The sequence below is a fragment of the Gymnoscopelus microlampas genome, assembly GCF_963454915.1.
Source record: "Gymnoscopelus microlampas genome assembly, chromosome: 19".
Classification (NCBI taxonomy): domain Eukaryota; kingdom Metazoa; phylum Chordata; class Actinopteri; order Myctophiformes; family Myctophidae; genus Gymnoscopelus; species Gymnoscopelus microlampas.
The window spans coordinates 39486690-39505067 of NC_139956.1; the positions used below are offsets into that span (position 1 = coordinate 39486690).

The 18378-nt window shown below is 42.0% G+C and overlaps 2 protein-coding genes across 2 annotated transcripts in view; both read left to right on the top strand.

The window, feature by feature from the left end:
• Window positions 1-18378, top strand: part of LOC311034696 (VPS10 domain-containing receptor SorCS2-like) — a 295855-nt gene that overhangs the window by 256763 nt on the left and 20714 nt on the right. The window contains exons 12-17 of the mRNA XM_084042652.1: window positions 1765-1841; window positions 2390-2481; window positions 11687-11794; window positions 13320-13440; window positions 16757-16890; window positions 17825-17956. Of these exons, the coding sequence (XP_083898778.1) occupies window positions 1765-1841; window positions 2390-2481; window positions 11687-11794; window positions 13320-13440; window positions 16757-16890; window positions 17825-17956 (664 nt within the window). The remainder of the gene's footprint in view (window positions 1-1764; window positions 1842-2389; window positions 2482-11686; window positions 11795-13319; window positions 13441-16756; window positions 16891-17824; window positions 17957-18378) is intronic.
• On the top strand, window positions 6561-7694 carry LOC311035122 (E3 ubiquitin-protein ligase TRIM21-like; the record flags this gene model as incomplete). The annotated part of the gene is made up of 2 exons (XM_084043204.1): window positions 6561-6672; window positions 6802-7694. The coding sequence occupies 2 exons, from the start codon at window positions 6561-6563 to the stop codon at window positions 7692-7694; spliced, it is 1005 nt and encodes a 334-aa protein (XP_083899330.1).

Sequence of the window (18378 nt, forward strand, 5' to 3'; positions counted from 1 at the left end):
GTGGAGGGCTAAAGTAAAACAGAGAGTGTCTGAGTGAAGAGGATGAGCTGAGCTGCCCCGGAGGCAGTGTTTTGGGAGAGAAATAAAATAAGCAACCAGGTCTATGAGAACGAGCCCAAAATAAGCGTCTGTAGGCCACATGAGCACTTTAAACCTCTATGCATCGGCTATTTAAAAAATAGCCAATCTACAAGCTCGCGGCACGTTGTGAGTTGTAGATCTGATATTTTCAAGCAAATCCTGGGGGGGTCCTTGAGATGAAAATGTTTGAGAACCACTCGTTTATACAACATTAGACAACAAGCCCAAATTAGCGACTACACTTTAGAAACGAGCCCAAAAAAACGCAACCCGCAACTACCAATATTTACAAGCCCCAAGTCGCTTATAATAAGCAGACATGGCAACACTGCCCAGAGACCCAAACGCTGTTTGACACTTAACTTACCATTTGGGTCATATATTCTGCCGCTCGCACATTTCCCAGGAAGTGCCGTTCAGCTGCATTCTGCTGTTTAAAATCCAATTCTGAAGCGATGGTCTTACAGCACAAATACATAAATACCTATGGTAATGAAGTGTGTAGTTGCCCAATTCCCAAACACAAAAAGACGAGGGGGGCATTCATCTTTCACTACCCACTTCACTTCCCTCTACACTTTTTCAACTCTCGTTAACACTGACTCTAACGTGAACCTCCCTGCCTTGTGAACATTTTTTATTAGCTTCCTTGTTTCTCCCAAACGTTCAATATTCCATCTCTGTCTCTCACATGCAATCTCTGCCACCCCCACCCCCTGTTTTTATCTCTCTCTCCCCCTCTCCCCTAGCCTAGGACCAGACAAATCTGGCAGTGCAAAAAAAGAAATTGCCCTCTGCGATTTGGGTCTGGCACCGCTCCATTGTGAATCCATTTCCTGCTCCAGAAGTCTGGGGTGACCAATCAGGACCCAGTATTAAAATATGGGAGACTGTGATTGGTAGTTGGTTGTAGGTCTAACCGGTTCAGAACAGCCCGAGAGACAGCCGATGATAAATAAATACATACACTACAGCACAGCTCCAAAACATTGAATAAACCTGAGGTTAACCCTTTAAGACCGGGAACGCATCTGTGTAACCACTTAAACCATTATTTTATACTTTGGCTATTTTTTTTAAATCTTGTGTATAAATATTTTTTCAAGCAAACATATTTTACTCAAATATTTACTTCTGGGGTCCCTGGGACACAATATTTTCAGATGGGGGTCCGTGACCAAATACATCATCATTTTGCGTGGTCCTTGACATGAAAAAGTTTGAGAACCATGCACTGATATTATAGCAACATAAGTTTTTTTCAAAAAACTGTTAAATGTACAAAGACATTTTGTAGAATCCCCAGAATCAAAGATTTGAGTAAAAATGTTTGCTTTAAAAAACATAAATATATTCAAAGATTAAATAGCAGATCTACAAGCTCATAGCGCGGCACCGAGTGCCGCGCTATGAGCTTGTATATCTGCTATTTTATGAATACCCAAAGAAATCAAAAATTACACATGCTTTCCCAGTCTTAATGTGTCAATGAACGGTCACCCATTGGTGAGAATTAAAGAAGATAAAAGAAGAGGAAGAAGAAGAAGTCAGTCTTGGGTCAGGTCTCACCAGAGAGAGACAAAATGTTTTGGATGAGCTCTCTATTATTCATTCTCCTGGCTTTCAATTATTCATAAAACAGCAACCTCCCTCTCTCTCTCTCTCTGTGTTTGTGTCTCTCAGGTAACCTTGGCTCCCAGCTGGTGGAGTATAAGGAGGAGATGTACGTCACGTCAGACTGCGGGAGAACCTGGAGACAGGTTGTTCGCTTCTTCAATTTCAATTTCACTCCTCCTACACAGTAAAAAAAAATCACACCCAGTGTGAAGAGAGTGGTGCCTTTGAAAGTGTAACTGGTTGCATCCTTGTGTTGCAATCAGCAACAATATGTTGTCATGTGACACATGACAACATATTGTCACGTGTCACGTGAAGCTTGACCAATCATACGGACGGACATACGGACGGACGGACGGACATACGGACACACGGACAAAGTCAAATGTAGGAGTGGTTGGCACCACTCAAAAACCTGAGTGTATTGTTCATTTTACTCTGAAACCAAGTTCCAATGATTTCCAATTTCCGTTCCGTTTTGCAGCTGTGGAAAAAGTACTCAGTTGTTTTACTTAAGTAAAAGTATCAATACTGCAATGTAGAAATTGCAAGTAAAAGTCCGGAATTCCTAATCGCATCTAATCATTCTGTCGAGGGTTATTTCTCAACAACGACCGGCGCGCCGTCAATTATCCCTTGTGTTGTGAGCCATTCAACTATCCACCACTGACTTTCTTTGTACCGTTGGCAGGTGTTCGAGGAGGAGCACCACATATTGTACCTGGACCACGGCGGGGTCATTGTCGCCATCAAGGACACCTCCATACCCCTGAAAATACTCAAGTAAGACCAACGCTCGAACGGCCATCACAGAGCTATATGCTACAGCTGAGACACTGTCACACAGCTATAGGCGTGTCACAATTATTACATAATCCCCTAATCGCAATTAGAGATTTAATCACAGTTATGAGTTTTTTCAGGGTATGAGAAATACCCTGAAATGGGACGAGTGGAGTAGAGCGTTTTAAAAAGTTGAGAATTATTTTGGAGAAATACCAGCTGAACTGATCACTGAACTAATCATATCCTAGACAAATGCAGAGCTGCTGGTCTCTCTCAGTGGTGGAAAGTAACTAAGTACTGTTACTTAAGTACTGTACTTGAGTACAGTTTTGAGGTATTTGTACTTTACTTGAGTAGTTCCAATGTCCAATACTTTTACTTCTACTCCACTACATCTCGGATCCAAATATTGTACAGCGTCCTCTTCTGCCTAAAGAAAAACAAAACAAAAACAGATACCAGATAACAGATAGCGAGTGCATTTTTCTTCATTCGTTATTTGACATGGACATAGCAATATAGGATATTAGGCAAAAGACAGGGCTAAAATAGAGATGAATACAAAGCCGCTAGTCAGAGCTGATAATGTTGTGTAAACAAGATAAATGTGTCGTATCTTTTTTCCAGCATAAAATGCACTTTAGTCTGCAGCCCAGGGCACCAAGCTCTGGGGTGGGAGAGGGGGCATCCAAACGCCTGTCCAAAAAGGGAAAAAAGACTAAAAAGAAGTATAGCAAGTTATGGCGCCAAAATACTGTTCGGGGGTTGCTGAAATAGCACTAAATTGTTGCTGAAATGCATCAGCACAGCTGCACCCGTGCCCCCGCTGATGAAGCGAAAGGTTTTCAGCAGAACCCCCACATAATGCGTGTGTGTGCTATATACAGTACATCTCCATGGTTCAAGGTGATAAAATATGACATTACGGCCTCAGGAAGAAGGTTGCTACTTTCGCACATATCGACGGAACCGTCATAGTGTTTTATACCTATCTGAGTTCTAATATGAATGCATTATAAGAGGCAGAAAGCGAGAGAGACAGAGTTGTAATCTTGCGAGACAGATCGAACCACTTGCCGTGTTGCAAACGGCTCATACCACTCCATTTTTATAATTATTATTATTTATCTATTTTTACCTTTATTTATTCAGGGAAGACCATTGAGAGCAAGTTCTCTTTTTCAAGGATGCCCTGATTACAACATGATAAAAAAAACAAAAAAAACATATTGTCCTTGTTTCTACTGTTTCAAAACAGCCGAGTTGTGGCCAAATTTTAGATAAAGTGCAATATAATAAACAACAAAAACACATCATAATGCAGACACACAAGGGCTACACAAAGCAGGTGCAGTCCTTATGCAATGCATCCTCAAGTAGTACCCTCAATGTCTCTATAATAGAGACCAATTGATCCAGTTTCAGAGAGTCCTGGAGTCTGGGGGCATAGAAGATGAAAGCAGTCTTTCCTTGTTCACTGTTCATTTGTGGAGTGATAAGCAAACTCCACGACTCGCACCACTCGGCATGTTTGCTAACTCTTTTCTGCTTCTCTGCTGATTAGCGCGCTGCGCTCCTTGTTAGCACATCGTGGGCATTGCCTGCAGCGCTAGCTCGGCACGGCTCAATTGGACATTGATCCACAAAGTCACATTTACACTGTGGACTCCAGCAGCTGTGTGAAGCAGATAGCCAGTGATTGTCATTGTGTGCTGTACTGTAGCTTGAGTTCACACAGAGGTAAACAGACGCCTGTGTTGAATAAATGTGACTACATTTGGCAGAGAGACAGTCTTCTCGCGGGTGCCCATTGTTGAGGAAAGCAGAAAAACTCACGAAAATATATTTTTATCCAAAATGAGTTGATAGCACAGGAAACTCTGACATAAATATCAGAGCTTAAATCGACATGTAAATATGAAAGATAGATGTGAAAGAGATGTGCAAAGCTTAAAGTGATGTTGAACGTTGGTAGAGCATTGGTTTGAATAGGCCACCGTTTCCCAAATCAAACAAAAAACGTTTAACGTGAACATAGCAGATCTACAAGCTCACATTTGTGCCGCGTTGTGCACTGTAGATCTACTATTCTCACTAGTTTGGGTCCCGGGCAAAAGTCTAATATCTCTTTTGGGTCTTGAGCTAAAGAGTTTGTGAACCATTGGAATAGGCCGTGATATACCTCCATAGATATTTGTCAATTGTCTTCAGTTGTTCCTGTGCCTCCTGAATGGGTAACAAAGAATTGTGTTTTTCTCTCTCCATTCACTGACTGCATGGCGAAACAGTTGTCAAAATCACGCTTTTAGCACACTAACATACTATATACTGTAGAGGTTGTCTTCTATTTCACAAGGCATTCACTTTCTCCATTGTAGCAGACCAAAGTTTCTAAAATTATATGTTTTTAATAATATAACGATATATGATATGATATAATACAATTTAAAAAAGAAAATCCGGAGTGCTCAAGTGGCGCAGTGGTAAAGTCCCTGCCCACCAACACAGAGGTTGTGGGTTTGAATCTCCATCCACCGTGGTGCATCCGGCTTTGTCGATTGGACCACGGTCAGGGGAGGGAAGCTGTGCGGGGAGGAGGAGGGTGATACCGGTCATTGCACGTACTCGTACGGGCTGGGGGCGGAGCCTGTCGGCGGGGAGTGTTGGGCGGGAGGATGAGTAGGACGGAGGCTCTACGTCTTCCCGGTGGGGGCTCCTCACTGGCAGGTGAGTCAGTAGGATACGACAGCAGTGACAACATATAGAAATGTGTGTGGGGAGGGAGTACTTGGTATAACGACTAAAATTAGGTAGAAAAAGGGGGTAAGATAAATTTAAAAACGTAAATTCAAAATTCAAAATAAAATCTAACTTTGAAAACCTGCCCATAATTGGGCCACCCGGTTGTACATGGTTGAGTAGTTAATAGGGATGTCCGATTTTATCGGCCTCCCGATATTATCGGCCGATATTAGCATAAAAATTGATATCGGGAAAATATCGGTATCGGTTTTTGAAAAAAAAAATTTTTTTTTTTTTTTTTTTTTTTTTTTTTGCTTTATAAATAAGTTACAGGAGTTTTTACTGTATATGGTGTGTGTGATATGAAATTTGAGCTTACCCTAATCACAATAATCCCCGCATATATCGGTATCGGTTGATATCGGTATCGGTAATTAAGAGTTGGACAATATCGGTATATCGGTTATCGGTAAAAAAGCCAATATCGGACAACCCTAGTAGTTAAGGTAGTGTAAGTGATATTTCTGGGTTAAAAATAGGAACGAGGGGTAAGCACAGGTCCGTTCATGAAAGTCCTTGCGGTCTTGTTTCCAATGAGGGCCTTGGTATTCAATGCATAGATGATGAGAAAAAGAGGAGAATTGCCTAACAAAATAAAAAACTCTTCCACTGGGAGCTCAAACGGTGTGCAGACTTTCCCCTCTTTTTCTCATATTTCTGTGTGTTACAGGTCCATTTGGTTCAATGTGTACACTCTCAGAGTTACAGAACCATAAGGGTCCATTTGGACCCCTGGTGGTCAGTCTGGAGCCGTGTGGAAGTCCATATATGGACATAACTGACATCATATATGATGACGTCATGTTTGATGACATGAGATTTGACTCAGCTGGACTTAAAAGATGATTACACAGAGTGGGAGGGGCTTTAGTCAAAGAGACTGAAAGAGGTTAGTGTTGTATCATAGAAAGACCCTAAGAGCTTATTATTCTGCTGTTGGAAAGTCAGACATCACTGGTTGAGTACACCCCAGAAAACTACAGTTAACCAAGCTTGAAGTCATTCTTTACAATATATTTCTAGTATTTCACACTTTGACTTGTATTCAGCGTGTAGAAATGGCGTCTGCCAGCATTCCCGTCTCTGAAGATCACTTTTTGTGTTCTATCTGTATGGATTTGTTCACCGATCCAGTCGTCACTCCATGTGGACACAACTACTGCAAAGCCTGTATCACACATTACTGGGACACTAATGGTGCGTGTCAGTGTCCACTATGTGAAAACATCTTCGATAAGAGGCCAGACGTATATGTCAATACTTTTATTTCTGAGATGGTTCAGCAGTTCAGAAACCACAAGTTGAAAGAAGAATATGAAGCGAAGACTGTGGCTGAAGTTCAGCAGATGGTCCAGGAGAGACGACTGAAGATCCAAGAGGTCAAACGTTCAGTAAAGCTCTGCAGGAAAGATGCAGACATGGTCATGGCATGGTCATTCACTGCTCTGATCAGCTGTATCGAGAGAAGCCAGGCTGAGCTCATTGATGTGATTGAAGAGACGCATAAAATAACAGAGAAACAGGCTGAAGGCTTCATAAAAGATCTGCAAGAGGAAGTCACTCAATTAGAGAAGAGAATCTCTGAGCTGAAACAGCTCTCACACACTGAAGACCACCTCCACCTCCTCCAGAACTTCAAATCCAAAAACTCAGGGTGGAGACCCACCAAGGACTGGACAAAGGTCAACGTCCATCAGTCTTCACTTGTGGGGACAGTGAAGACAGCTGTGGCTCAGCTGGAGAAGACACTTAGTCAAGAGATGAAGAAGAAGCTGTATGATGCTGAGCTGAGGAGGATACAGCAATATGAGGTGGATGTAACTCTGGACCCTGATACTGCACATCCCTACCTCATCCTGTCTGAGGATGGAAAACAAGTGAGTCACGGAAACGTGAAGAAGAATCTCCCTGACAATACAGAAAGATTCTCTACAGATGTCGATGTCTTAGGAAAACAAAGCTTCTCCTCAGGAAGGTTTTACTATGAGGTTCAGGTTACAGGGAAGACCGGGTGGACTTCAGGAGTGGTTAGAGAGTCCATCAACAGGAAAGGTGGAAACTTACGGAGTCCCAGCAATGGTTACTGGACTATAGGGTTGTTGAACAGAAATAAGTACCATGCTGCATGCTCCCTTCTCCCTGTAAGAGAGGAGGTCCAGAAAGTGGGAGTGTTTGTGGATTATGAGGAGGGTCTGGTCTCCTTTTATGACGTGGAGACCAGAGGTCATCTCTACTCTTTCACTGGCTGCACCTTCACTGAGAAACTCTTTCCATACTTCAGTCCACATCATAATGGTGGTGGTAGAAACTCTGCTCCTCTGATCATCTCTCCTGTCAACATGGACACTGAGCTCGGGGAGGACGGTGGGAACATGTTCACTCCATCTTCAAACAGAAGAAAAACATGAGATCACCTGTAAAATATTAAAAAATAAATGCCTTTTGTTTTTCCTATACAAGCCAACTCCACACGTGCATTGAAGCAAAGAAGAAAAACATGACATCATCAATAAATCATTTAAAAATAAATCCTGTTTAGATTTCATATAAGCTAGTTCCACACGTGCATTATTGCAAAAAAAGAGAAAATAAAATAAAATCACACCCTGTGTGAAGGAAGCGGTGCCTTTGGGGCGGGGCTTAACTCATTTCAGTTCGTCCCTATTGGTGGTCTGAGTCCACTTACCAAATTTGTACTTGGTAGCATGCTGCAAACTGGAATAATGGCTGTTTAAAGCCCAGCCAATGGGCAGACAGAGGGGGCGGGGCTTAAGTAATTACAGTTTGTCCCTATTGGTGGTTTTAGTCCATGTCCAAAATGTGTACTCCGTAGCATGCTGCGAACTTGAGTTATGGCTGTTTAAAGGCCAGCCAATGGGAAGACAGAGGGGGCGGGGCTTGAGCAATTCATGCTCGGCCCGTATTGGTGGTCTAAGTCCACATACCAAATTTGGACTTGGTGGCATGCTGCAAACTGGAGTTATAGCTGTTTAAAATCCCGTGCTCATCCCGTGCTCATACGGGCGGACGTCCCTGGGGGTCCCTGGACCCCTCTTTGATAACCGGTGGCACGTGTGGCAAATGAGAGGAGAGATGGCATAGGCAATCTCCAAGTCCGTGTGTGTGTGTGTGTGTGTGTGTGTGTGTGTGTGTGTGTGTGTGTGTGCGTGTTTGTATGTGTTGCTTCTTTGCCGTGCTCATCCCGGGCTCATACACACAGACACACAGACAGACACACAGACAGACACACAGACACCGAGTCAAAGCCACGTATAGAGCGGTTGGCACCGCTAAAAAGAAGAAATAATTCCTTTAAAATTCACTACTTAAGCCTACCAGCCTATCTGTTGCACATGTTTTTATAAACATCAACTCATTTACAGCCAAGGACATGTTTGGCGTGGTTTTCGTTTTCAGTGTCTTTCCAGCGGAAGGCGCTGTTCTCGATCACATGAGTCACCTTTTTCATATATCATTATATTATCAAAAACATATCGTTTTAGAAACTTTGGTCTGCTACAATGGAGAAAGTGAATGCCTTGTGGAATAGAAGACAACCTCAGTCTACTGTACGTGAACAAAGCAAAAAAAACAAACAGATAACATGTATGCCAATAAATACATATTTAAAACATTAGAGTTATTGTCAAATACATGCACACGAAGCAGGCTTTACTGTGAATTCTGATTGTTGTTCAACCAGACAGCAGTGCACCATGATCAGAATGGGATAGAAACAGTGCGTTGCCTCAGCCAGTGATGGAAAGTAACTAAGTACATGTACTCAAGTGCTGTACTAATTTTGAGGTATTTTCAGTATTTCCATTTATCAGTCATTTTACTTCGACTCCACTATATTTCAGAGGCAAATATTGTACTTTTACTCGACTACAATTATTTGGAAACTGCACAGTTGCTAGTTACTTTGTAGATTTTGATTATTATTACAATACATACATACATTAACCACATTCAGTACATTTCGACCATTTGAAAATAACCAATCTGCAAGCTCACAATGCGTCGTGATGCGACACATTGTGAGCTTGCAGATCGGTTATTTTCAAAATATTTGTATACATTTGAACACATGGGAAACAGGACATTTTGCTTAATGAGTACTTTCTACAGTACATTTCGACCATTTGAAAATAACAGATCTACAAGCTCACAATGCGTTGCGATGCATTGTGAGCTTGTAGATCTGCTAGTTTCAAAAGATTTTTATACATTTGAACACATGGGAAACAGGCCATTTTGCTTAATGAGTACTTTCTACAGTACATTTTGAAACCATTTTGTACTTTTGCTCAAGTACATTTTGAATTCCAGACTTTTACTTGTAACAGAGTTTCCACATTGCAGTATTGATACTTTTACTTAAGTAAACATTTAGAGTACCTTTTTCCACCACTGGCAATTGATCAAAACATTTTGATCAAGACAAGACACAAATTGACTAAACGTTCACTAATGTGACAGCAGTGAAGTACTGTAAATAGTCTACTACAGTATGCAAACATCATTAAAATGCAGTTAAGCTGCTGTGTCTGATACAGTACCTCCATTTGCAAGCAAAGTTTTCAGATGATGTACGACATGTGTTTAACTTGGTAATCAACCATTTCAAAGGGATAAGGGAGAGCTGACTTTGTTGAATGTGGTTTTAACTTTTTAAATTAAAACCTTGAAAGCGTTTGTGTCATTTTAGATTTTGCTACATGTTAAAGGTTCTATGACATTCATTTTCACTTTTTTTTTTTTTATCTTTGAACATTCAGTGGATTTTCTGTGGTCTGGGGTTTTCTGAATAATTAGGCTGAAAAGTAATCTGTGATTTCCCCTTGGAGAGTGAAGTCGCAGGCCATTAATCCCACCCACTCTCCTCCTCGCCCCTCCCCTCCCCTATCCTTTCCTTGGGGGGGGGGGGGGGGGGGGGGGGAGCAGAGGCCGATGATTGACAGGCAAAATCCCTCAACAGCGACACCCGCAGGCATAGATTTCTTTTTTCATTGCAGTTGAAAAGGCTTTAGAAATGTGAGAGAAAAACACCTGCAATGGCCCACTGGAGTGGAATTAATGTGTTGTAAAACTGAATGTCATGAAACCTTTAACTACATATTGTCGCTGTCGGGCAGAAACGTCTTATCTCCATATTTTATGTTTTTGCGTTTTTTCGTAAATGAATGCCCTACTTGATCATACTACAGCGTCACACAAAAGCATCAAAAGTATAACAGATCTGCAAGCACGAAACGCGGTGCGAGCTTGTGGATCTGCTACTTGTGATGCTTTTGAATTTGAATCCTGAAAAGTAACAGTTTTGGAGGAGGTTTCCACCCATCAGAGATGAAATATGCTCACCTAGACAAGCTATAATAAAAGAACATTTTTGAAATTGCCTTATGATAATTCATGCTCAAAATTAAAATACAAATTTCCATTTCCATTTGCATAACCACTTCCAGGCAACATGAATTATCATTCCATTTTCAGAGGCCCATATCACGCTTCAACGATACGATTCCATTAACATTATCTCTCCCCCATCTGTCAGTCTATACATCACGGCGGTAATGCACATCAAGCACAATGCAGAAAACTCATTGCCGGCATCACGTGCCATCTCCTTCTCATCATTTTAAACTATTCTCCATTTTGTATGTCATTGTGTGTATATGTCACAGTATGATTGGAAAAGCATGTCAGATTGAAGAAGGTGCACTCGTTTTCACCGACGGAGTTTCATCGACGGAGTTATGTCACAGAATCGTTAGGGACAGAATCGTGAATCACCCCCCCCCCCACCCCCCCGCCCCCAGTCTTGATAACTCGTCATTTGTTTTTTTTGACGGGACGGGGGGGACTCGAGAAGGAACTCAAGGAGGAACTCTGACTGGTTTTCCAATCATACCGTAACATATATATGTGTTACGGTATGATTGGAAAATCAGTCGGATTGAAAAAAGGAGCGCTCGTTTTCTTCGATGTCTGCAAAACGGCGGCCCACGCACCGTTCCTCAACCCGCGAGCGCACCGTCCGCTTGCCTGCCGTGGCGTGCGGTAGGCCCCGCTCGGCCGTTTCGCGGCTGTCAGCTGTGAGCAGAGCGCTCGGTTTGTACCGCGGCGACATAAAGCCTCCCGCTCGAAATACAAGGGCTTCTTTTTCAATCTTACTTTTTTTGGTATCTTTTTTTTAAGGTAGGCCTACTTTTTGACTAATCGACTACCACTGGGTCAAATTAGTCGAGCAGTAAAAATCCCTGGTCATGAAAGCTCTAATATATATATGTATAATATAATGGCTATTTATTAAAAAATGTAACGTTTAACCAAGATGGCTCTTCTAGAAGAATATTTCATTGACAGATCAATCAGTGTCATTTCTTTTTACTTCCAGGTTCAGTATTGATGAAGGACGAACGTGGACCGTCCATAACTTCACCAGCACTTCTGTGTTTGTCGACGGCCTCCTGAGCGAGCCAGGAGACGAGACACTGGTTATGACGTGAGTAGGACTCGCACGCGCGCGCACACACACACACACACACACACACACACACACACACCAGTTGATTTCGGCGACTAAAACTAGTATGACAAACTAAAACTGCCGACAACCTTTTTACGGAGCGACTAGTGGAGAAGAGATCCAGTAGAGGTAATTTCATGCTTGGTTGCGTGCAGGTGTCACGGCCCGAAAACAGATCTACTATAAATCTACTATAGATCGGCTTTAGTTGACTACATCAACTATAGTTAACTAAAATCATATGATATTTAGTCAATTAAAACCCAAAAAATTCAGATCACTTAAATACAGTATGACTAAAACTAAATTGAATTGCACACACACACACACACACACACACACACACACACACACACACACACACACACACACACACACACACACACACACACACACACACACACACACACACACACACACAGGGCCATAGAGGACAGCTGATGAATGAAAGATTAGCCAGGGCTCTTATTTCCCAGCCATGGAGTAGTTTAGATCTTTGATGCCACCGCAGACCTCCATCCCATTATGAAGTTGTTGTTTTTTTACCAGTGACTTAGCACCAAGGGCAAGGTGGCCTGTCTGTCCCTCAATACTAATGACAAGTCAAAACCCAGCTAGACTCTGAATGTGCTCCTGGGACATCATCAGTGGTGTAAAGTAACTAAGTATATTTACTCAAGTACTGTAGTTAAGTACAATTTTGAGGTATTTTTTACTTTACTGGAGTATTTCCAATTTTAAGTACTTTGACTTCTACTCCACTACATCTCAGAGGCAAATATTATACTTTTACTCAGCTACAATTATTTGAAAACTTTAAAAACGAGTTACTTTGCAGATTTAAATTATTACGTTATAAAACATACATTAACCCCTTTAGCCTTATTTTGTACAGTACCTAGGCTATTTGAAAATAGCCGATCTGCAAGATCAAAACGTTGTGAGCTTGTAGATCTGCTATTTTCAAAAATATCAGTACTTTTACTTTTGGTACTTTAAGTATATTCTGATACCAATACTTTTGTACTTTTAGTCAAGTACATTTTGAATTCCGGACTTTTACTTGTTACAGAGCACTAATACATTTCAGTATTGATACTTTTACTTAAGTGAAACATTTGAGTACTTTTTCCAACACTGCTCCTGGGACATCATCAACACCACACATAGGGGGGACAGGAGGAGGGGACTGCAAGGGGAGGAGGACAAGCGGAGGAGAGATCAATCATTCTCTTTTCCTGACATCAGTGGAGACGTTGTCACCGTTGCCCCGTACTCCTCAAGGAGGTGACGGAGGGCGTGGCTAAACAAAACGGCAGCGTTATGCCATGAGTCACTGACATGTCCGCACATCGGTCTGCTATTAACACTCCCCTCTGTCACAGACGGGCCCCATTTTTGAAGTGTGTGTGTGTGTGTGTGTGTGTGTGTGTGTGTGTGTGTGTGTGTGTGTGTGTGTGTGTGTGTGCGCGTGCGTGGTTGCGTGCCTGCGTGTATGTAGGGTGTTTGGACACATCAGCTACAGGTCAGACTGGGAGCTGGTCAAGGTAGACTTCAGACAGTCTTTCCCTCGTCAGTGTACCGAAGACGATTATGACTCATGGAAACTCACCGATTTGCAGGTAACACACGCACGCACGCACACACACACACACACACACACACACACACACACACACACACACACACACACACACACACACACACACACACACACACACACACACACACACACACACACACACACATACAGTCAACCAATCAACCTTCGTTTAATTCTCAGAAGACACATTGAGGGTTGAGACCCTCTTTTCCATTGGTGCCGAGATTATTGAGTTTGGAGAAACAAAACTTGTTTAAACAGAACAAATCACATCATGTACTGTCGGCACATGAAGTACTCACAAAAGCACATAATGCACCTATAGTAAAGTAACTAACTGCATTTACTCAAGTGCTGTACTTAAGTACAATTTTTAGGTATTTTTACTTTACTGGAGTATTTCAAATTTTCAATGATTTTACTACTACTCCACTACTGTACATCTCAGAGCCAAATATTGTACAATTGCAATACACTATTTGCAAATATTGCAAAAAAACTTTACTTTTGGTACTTTAAGTACATTTTAAATACAGGACTTTCACTTATAACGGAGTACTTCTACATTAGGTATTGATACTTCTACTTAAGTAAAACAATTGAGTACTTCTTCCACCTCTACACACACGCGTGCACACACACACACACACACACACACACACACACACACACACACACACACACACACACATGACGTGTAATTGAGGCATAAACTGCGGTTTAGCAGGCTGGTAGATGTTACAAAGAAGTAGAGGAGAAGAGACATCGCGGTTCCCAGGTTTTCCATATTCACCATTTATTCATCATAGCAGCAAACAGCATAGAGCCAGGGGCAGAAGCCCCTGTCCCACACACAGCCTCACGTCGTGTGAGACTGTCCTAGTCCTGAGTTACATTTTAGTTCAGCCTTTATATCACAATAGCTTCACATTAGGATACAGATAGTTCATGTGAGGTGGGGGTCAATGATCCCCCCACCTGTTTGATCAAGCAGCTGAAGTCCTTTGAACATCGGCAAATGGTACTGTCTCTCTATCTCTGAAAGACAAAGACATTTAAATGACTGTACTTCACAGCTGCATGCAGTGTCCCTGATTGATTAGCAGACGCCAGTCTGGGCCTGAGTCAAAACATGATTATTCTGACTTTAGTTGGTTACATTTCACAGTTCCATCTATTTTACTTTAGCCATCTATTTTTACTTGCATACTGGTATATTAAATATGACCAGATACGACATTCCCCCCACGAAAGACTCTAACGTCTTTCGCAACAAGTATATTAAATAAAACAGTATGAAAGGAAAAACATCAAAAAATAACATTCTCACTTACACCCCCCAAGACCGTCGGCTGGACTCAAGCAGAACAAAGACATTCAGTAAGATTCCACACAAACAACACATCAGAAGAACAGCTTAGATACAGGCATCAAAGTTACACAATAAAGACATACAGTGATTTACATTCAATTTCAAAATAAAAATAGACAAACTGTTTCACAAAATCAAGCAAGAATATTAGTATTTAGTAACGGATCGGCTAACATCTGATGCGTGCGTCATGGGTCACATGACTTTCGACTGACACAGAAGGCAAAGACAGGAACTATTTAAAAATAAAACAAACTTAAAATATAAAACAACTCAAAAATCTTATTCAGAGAAAATACATAGGATGCTCTCTTTCGCATCAACCTATATTTCCCCTTCCCAAATCAGCGTGCAGGTCTCTCTGTTAACCTTAAACTCTGGAATAAAATATTACACAGCCAACCAAACTTTGGATGCTGACAGTCTACAGTTGAATTATACATTTCACCAAACGATAAAACTTCTCTTCCGACCGATGTCCCCTCGCGCCAAGCACCAGTTATACAACATTCAAGCTTTTCACTAAGCTAACATTGTCACATGATCACTTCAACGGAGATGCCCACATACGATACCTAGAAGGAGTGTACCTTTAATGAAATAATAACTCACAAAGTAAGCTCACATTAAAAACCAGTGACCAGAAAGTGTCACAACAAAATCCTCTTTACACTGTCTCTCACGGCAACAAAAAATACGCTCCGCGGTTTAAATCTCTTTATCACTTTTAAATATAACCTCTCGTCCCGTATTGTCAGTGTTCCCTCCGATAATGCTGCTTTCGTAGTCTCTTTCTAAATGTCCACGCACCTCAGCAAAAAAAACTGAGCGCTGTTCCCAGATGGTATCTTGTCTTCCAGCCAAAAAATATAGCCTCTCCACTCTCACCTCTCCTCCCCCCACGGAGGACTTCTCCACAGCAAGTTCTCCGCAACGCCGTCCGCCACGCACCGACAGCCACCATGGAAAGAGTAGAGAAGAGTAGAGAAGAGTAGCCATCTAAGATGTGGTCCCGAGGCCGTCGCAGCCAGTCATCACAGCAGCCGCTGCGAGGTCACTCCTTGCAGATCGCGCCGACGTCTCCATGGCTTGCTCCGCCGCGGTCCCCTCGTCCTCGCCGTAGGAAGACTCCCGCGGATCCAAACCAAACGTCCTCCACAGCCAGGTCCGCTCCCGCGGCGACCTCAAAATACACAGGTTCTTCTCTAAAGTGCTCCCGGAAAGGAAACAACAATAGCCGCTGGCTCGCCATTTGTCGTGTCAAATGAGGCCCAAAATGCGGGTTAGCAGGCTGGTAGATGTTACAAAGAAGTAGAGGAGAAGAGACATCACAGACCCAGAGTTTCCATCATTTATTCATCATAGCAGAGAGCCAGGGGCAGAAGCCCCTGTCCCACACACAGCCTCACGTCGTGTGAGACTGTCCTAGTCCTGAGTTACATTTTAGTTCAGCCTTTATATCACAATAGCTTCACATTAGGATACAGATAGTTCATGTGAGGTGGGGGTCAATGATCCCCCCACCTGTTTGATCAAGCAGCTGAAGTCCTTTGAACATCGGCAAATGGTACTGTCTCTCTATCTTCCCCTGCTCAAGGTGTGAGCAGGATGGGAAGACAAAGACATTTAAATGACTGTACTTCACAGCTGCATGCAGTGTCCCTGATTGATTAGCAGACGCCAGTCTGGGCCTGAGTCAAAACATGATTATTCTGACTTTAGTAGGTTACATTTCACAGTTCCATCTATTTTACTTTAGCCATCTATTTTTACTTGCATACTGGTATATTAAATATGACCAGATACGACACACACACACACACACACACACGCGCACACGCACAAGCACACGCACACACACACACACACACACACACAGTGCATGTCCTCGTGTGACAGTTTAAGTAGCACAGCAGAAATATTTGACCCGGTATACTCTTCTTCAATGATTGACGACCTTCAGGGAGAGAAATGCATCATGGGTCAGGAGAGGAGTTTTCGGAAGAGGAAGGACATGGCGCTCTGCGTCAACGGGAAGAACTACACCTCCGCGCTCACTGCCAAGCCCTGTGTGTGCACGGAGAAAGACTTCAACTGGTGAGCAGCCACACATTCTGTATAGGGCATCGCAGTTCCCGCCCACTTCCTGGTTCCACTGCAAAATACTCAATGCATTTTCCCCATTGACTTTTCTAAAAATATTTATATCAATTAATTTAAGCCTAGAATCAAGCCATCCAGGATCCTGGTGAATCATGACCATAAAACGTTTGATTCTGTGAAAAAAAAATGTTGAAAACGGCAAAACAAAGGGTATTTATTAAATATAGTATATCATATAATTAAATATAAAATTTTAAAAAAATCACAGAATCAAAAGTTTTATGGTCATGATTCACCAGGACGCTGGATAGCTTGATTCTAGGCTTAAATTAATTGATATAAATATTTTTGGAAAAGTCAATGGGAAAAATGCATTGAGTATTTTGCAGTGGAACCCGGAAGTGGCCGCAACTGCGATGCCCTATACTGTGCTGTACTATCAATAATACATCCAGCCGGTGGTGTAAAGTACCTAAGAACATGTACTCAAGTACAGTAGTTAATTACAATTTTGAGGTACTTTTACTTTCCTGGAATGTTTCCAATTTTCTATAGAAAATGTAGAGACAAATATTGCACTTTTAGTCCACTACAATGATATGAAAACTTTAGTTTTGTGAGCTTGTAGATCTGCTATTTTCAAAATATTACATTCTGCACAATGGTACTTTAAGTATACTTTGATGCCAATACTTCTGTACTTTTACTCAAGTACATTTTTAATACGGGACTTGTATCAGAGCGTATCTACATTGCAGTATTGATACTTCTTTAGTAAAACATGTGAGTAATTCTTCCATCACTGTGTGTGTGTGTGTGTGTGTGTGTGTGTGTGTGTGTGTGTGTGTGTGTGTGTGTGTGTGTGTGTGTGTGTGTGTGTGTGTGTGTGTGTGTGTGTGTGTGTGTGTGTGTGTGTGACTGCGTGCAGTGACTATGGTTTTGAGCGTGCCCAGATCTTGACGGCGGAGGAGGGAGACCGTTGTTTTCCTGACTTCTGGTACGAGCCGAACGCACCGCCCGAACACTGTCATCTGGGACAAAACTATGAATCCAGTACTGGGTGAGCAGTTTTATACACACACACACACATACGTTCATTTAACCCAGTGAGACCTGAAGCCGATTCTACATGTCTCCTAAATCCCAACAGTTTTCTGAAAAACGTTTGTTTCTATATCAGTGGTGCTCAATCTTTTTCATGTCAAGGAACCCCCAGGATTATATGTATTTGGCCACGGACCCCCACCAAAATATTTTGTTTCAGGGACCTCCAGAGGCAACGATTTGAGTTAAAAATGTTCGCTTTAAAAAAATATATATTCAAAGATTTGCACACATTTTCACGATTTTTCAAAAATAGCAGATCTACAAGCTCGTAGCGCGGCACTCGGTGCCGCGCTATGAGCTTGTAGATCTGCTATTTTTGAATAGCCCAAAGTGTAAAATAATGCTTTTTAGCTCACATCTAAAAATGACACAGTT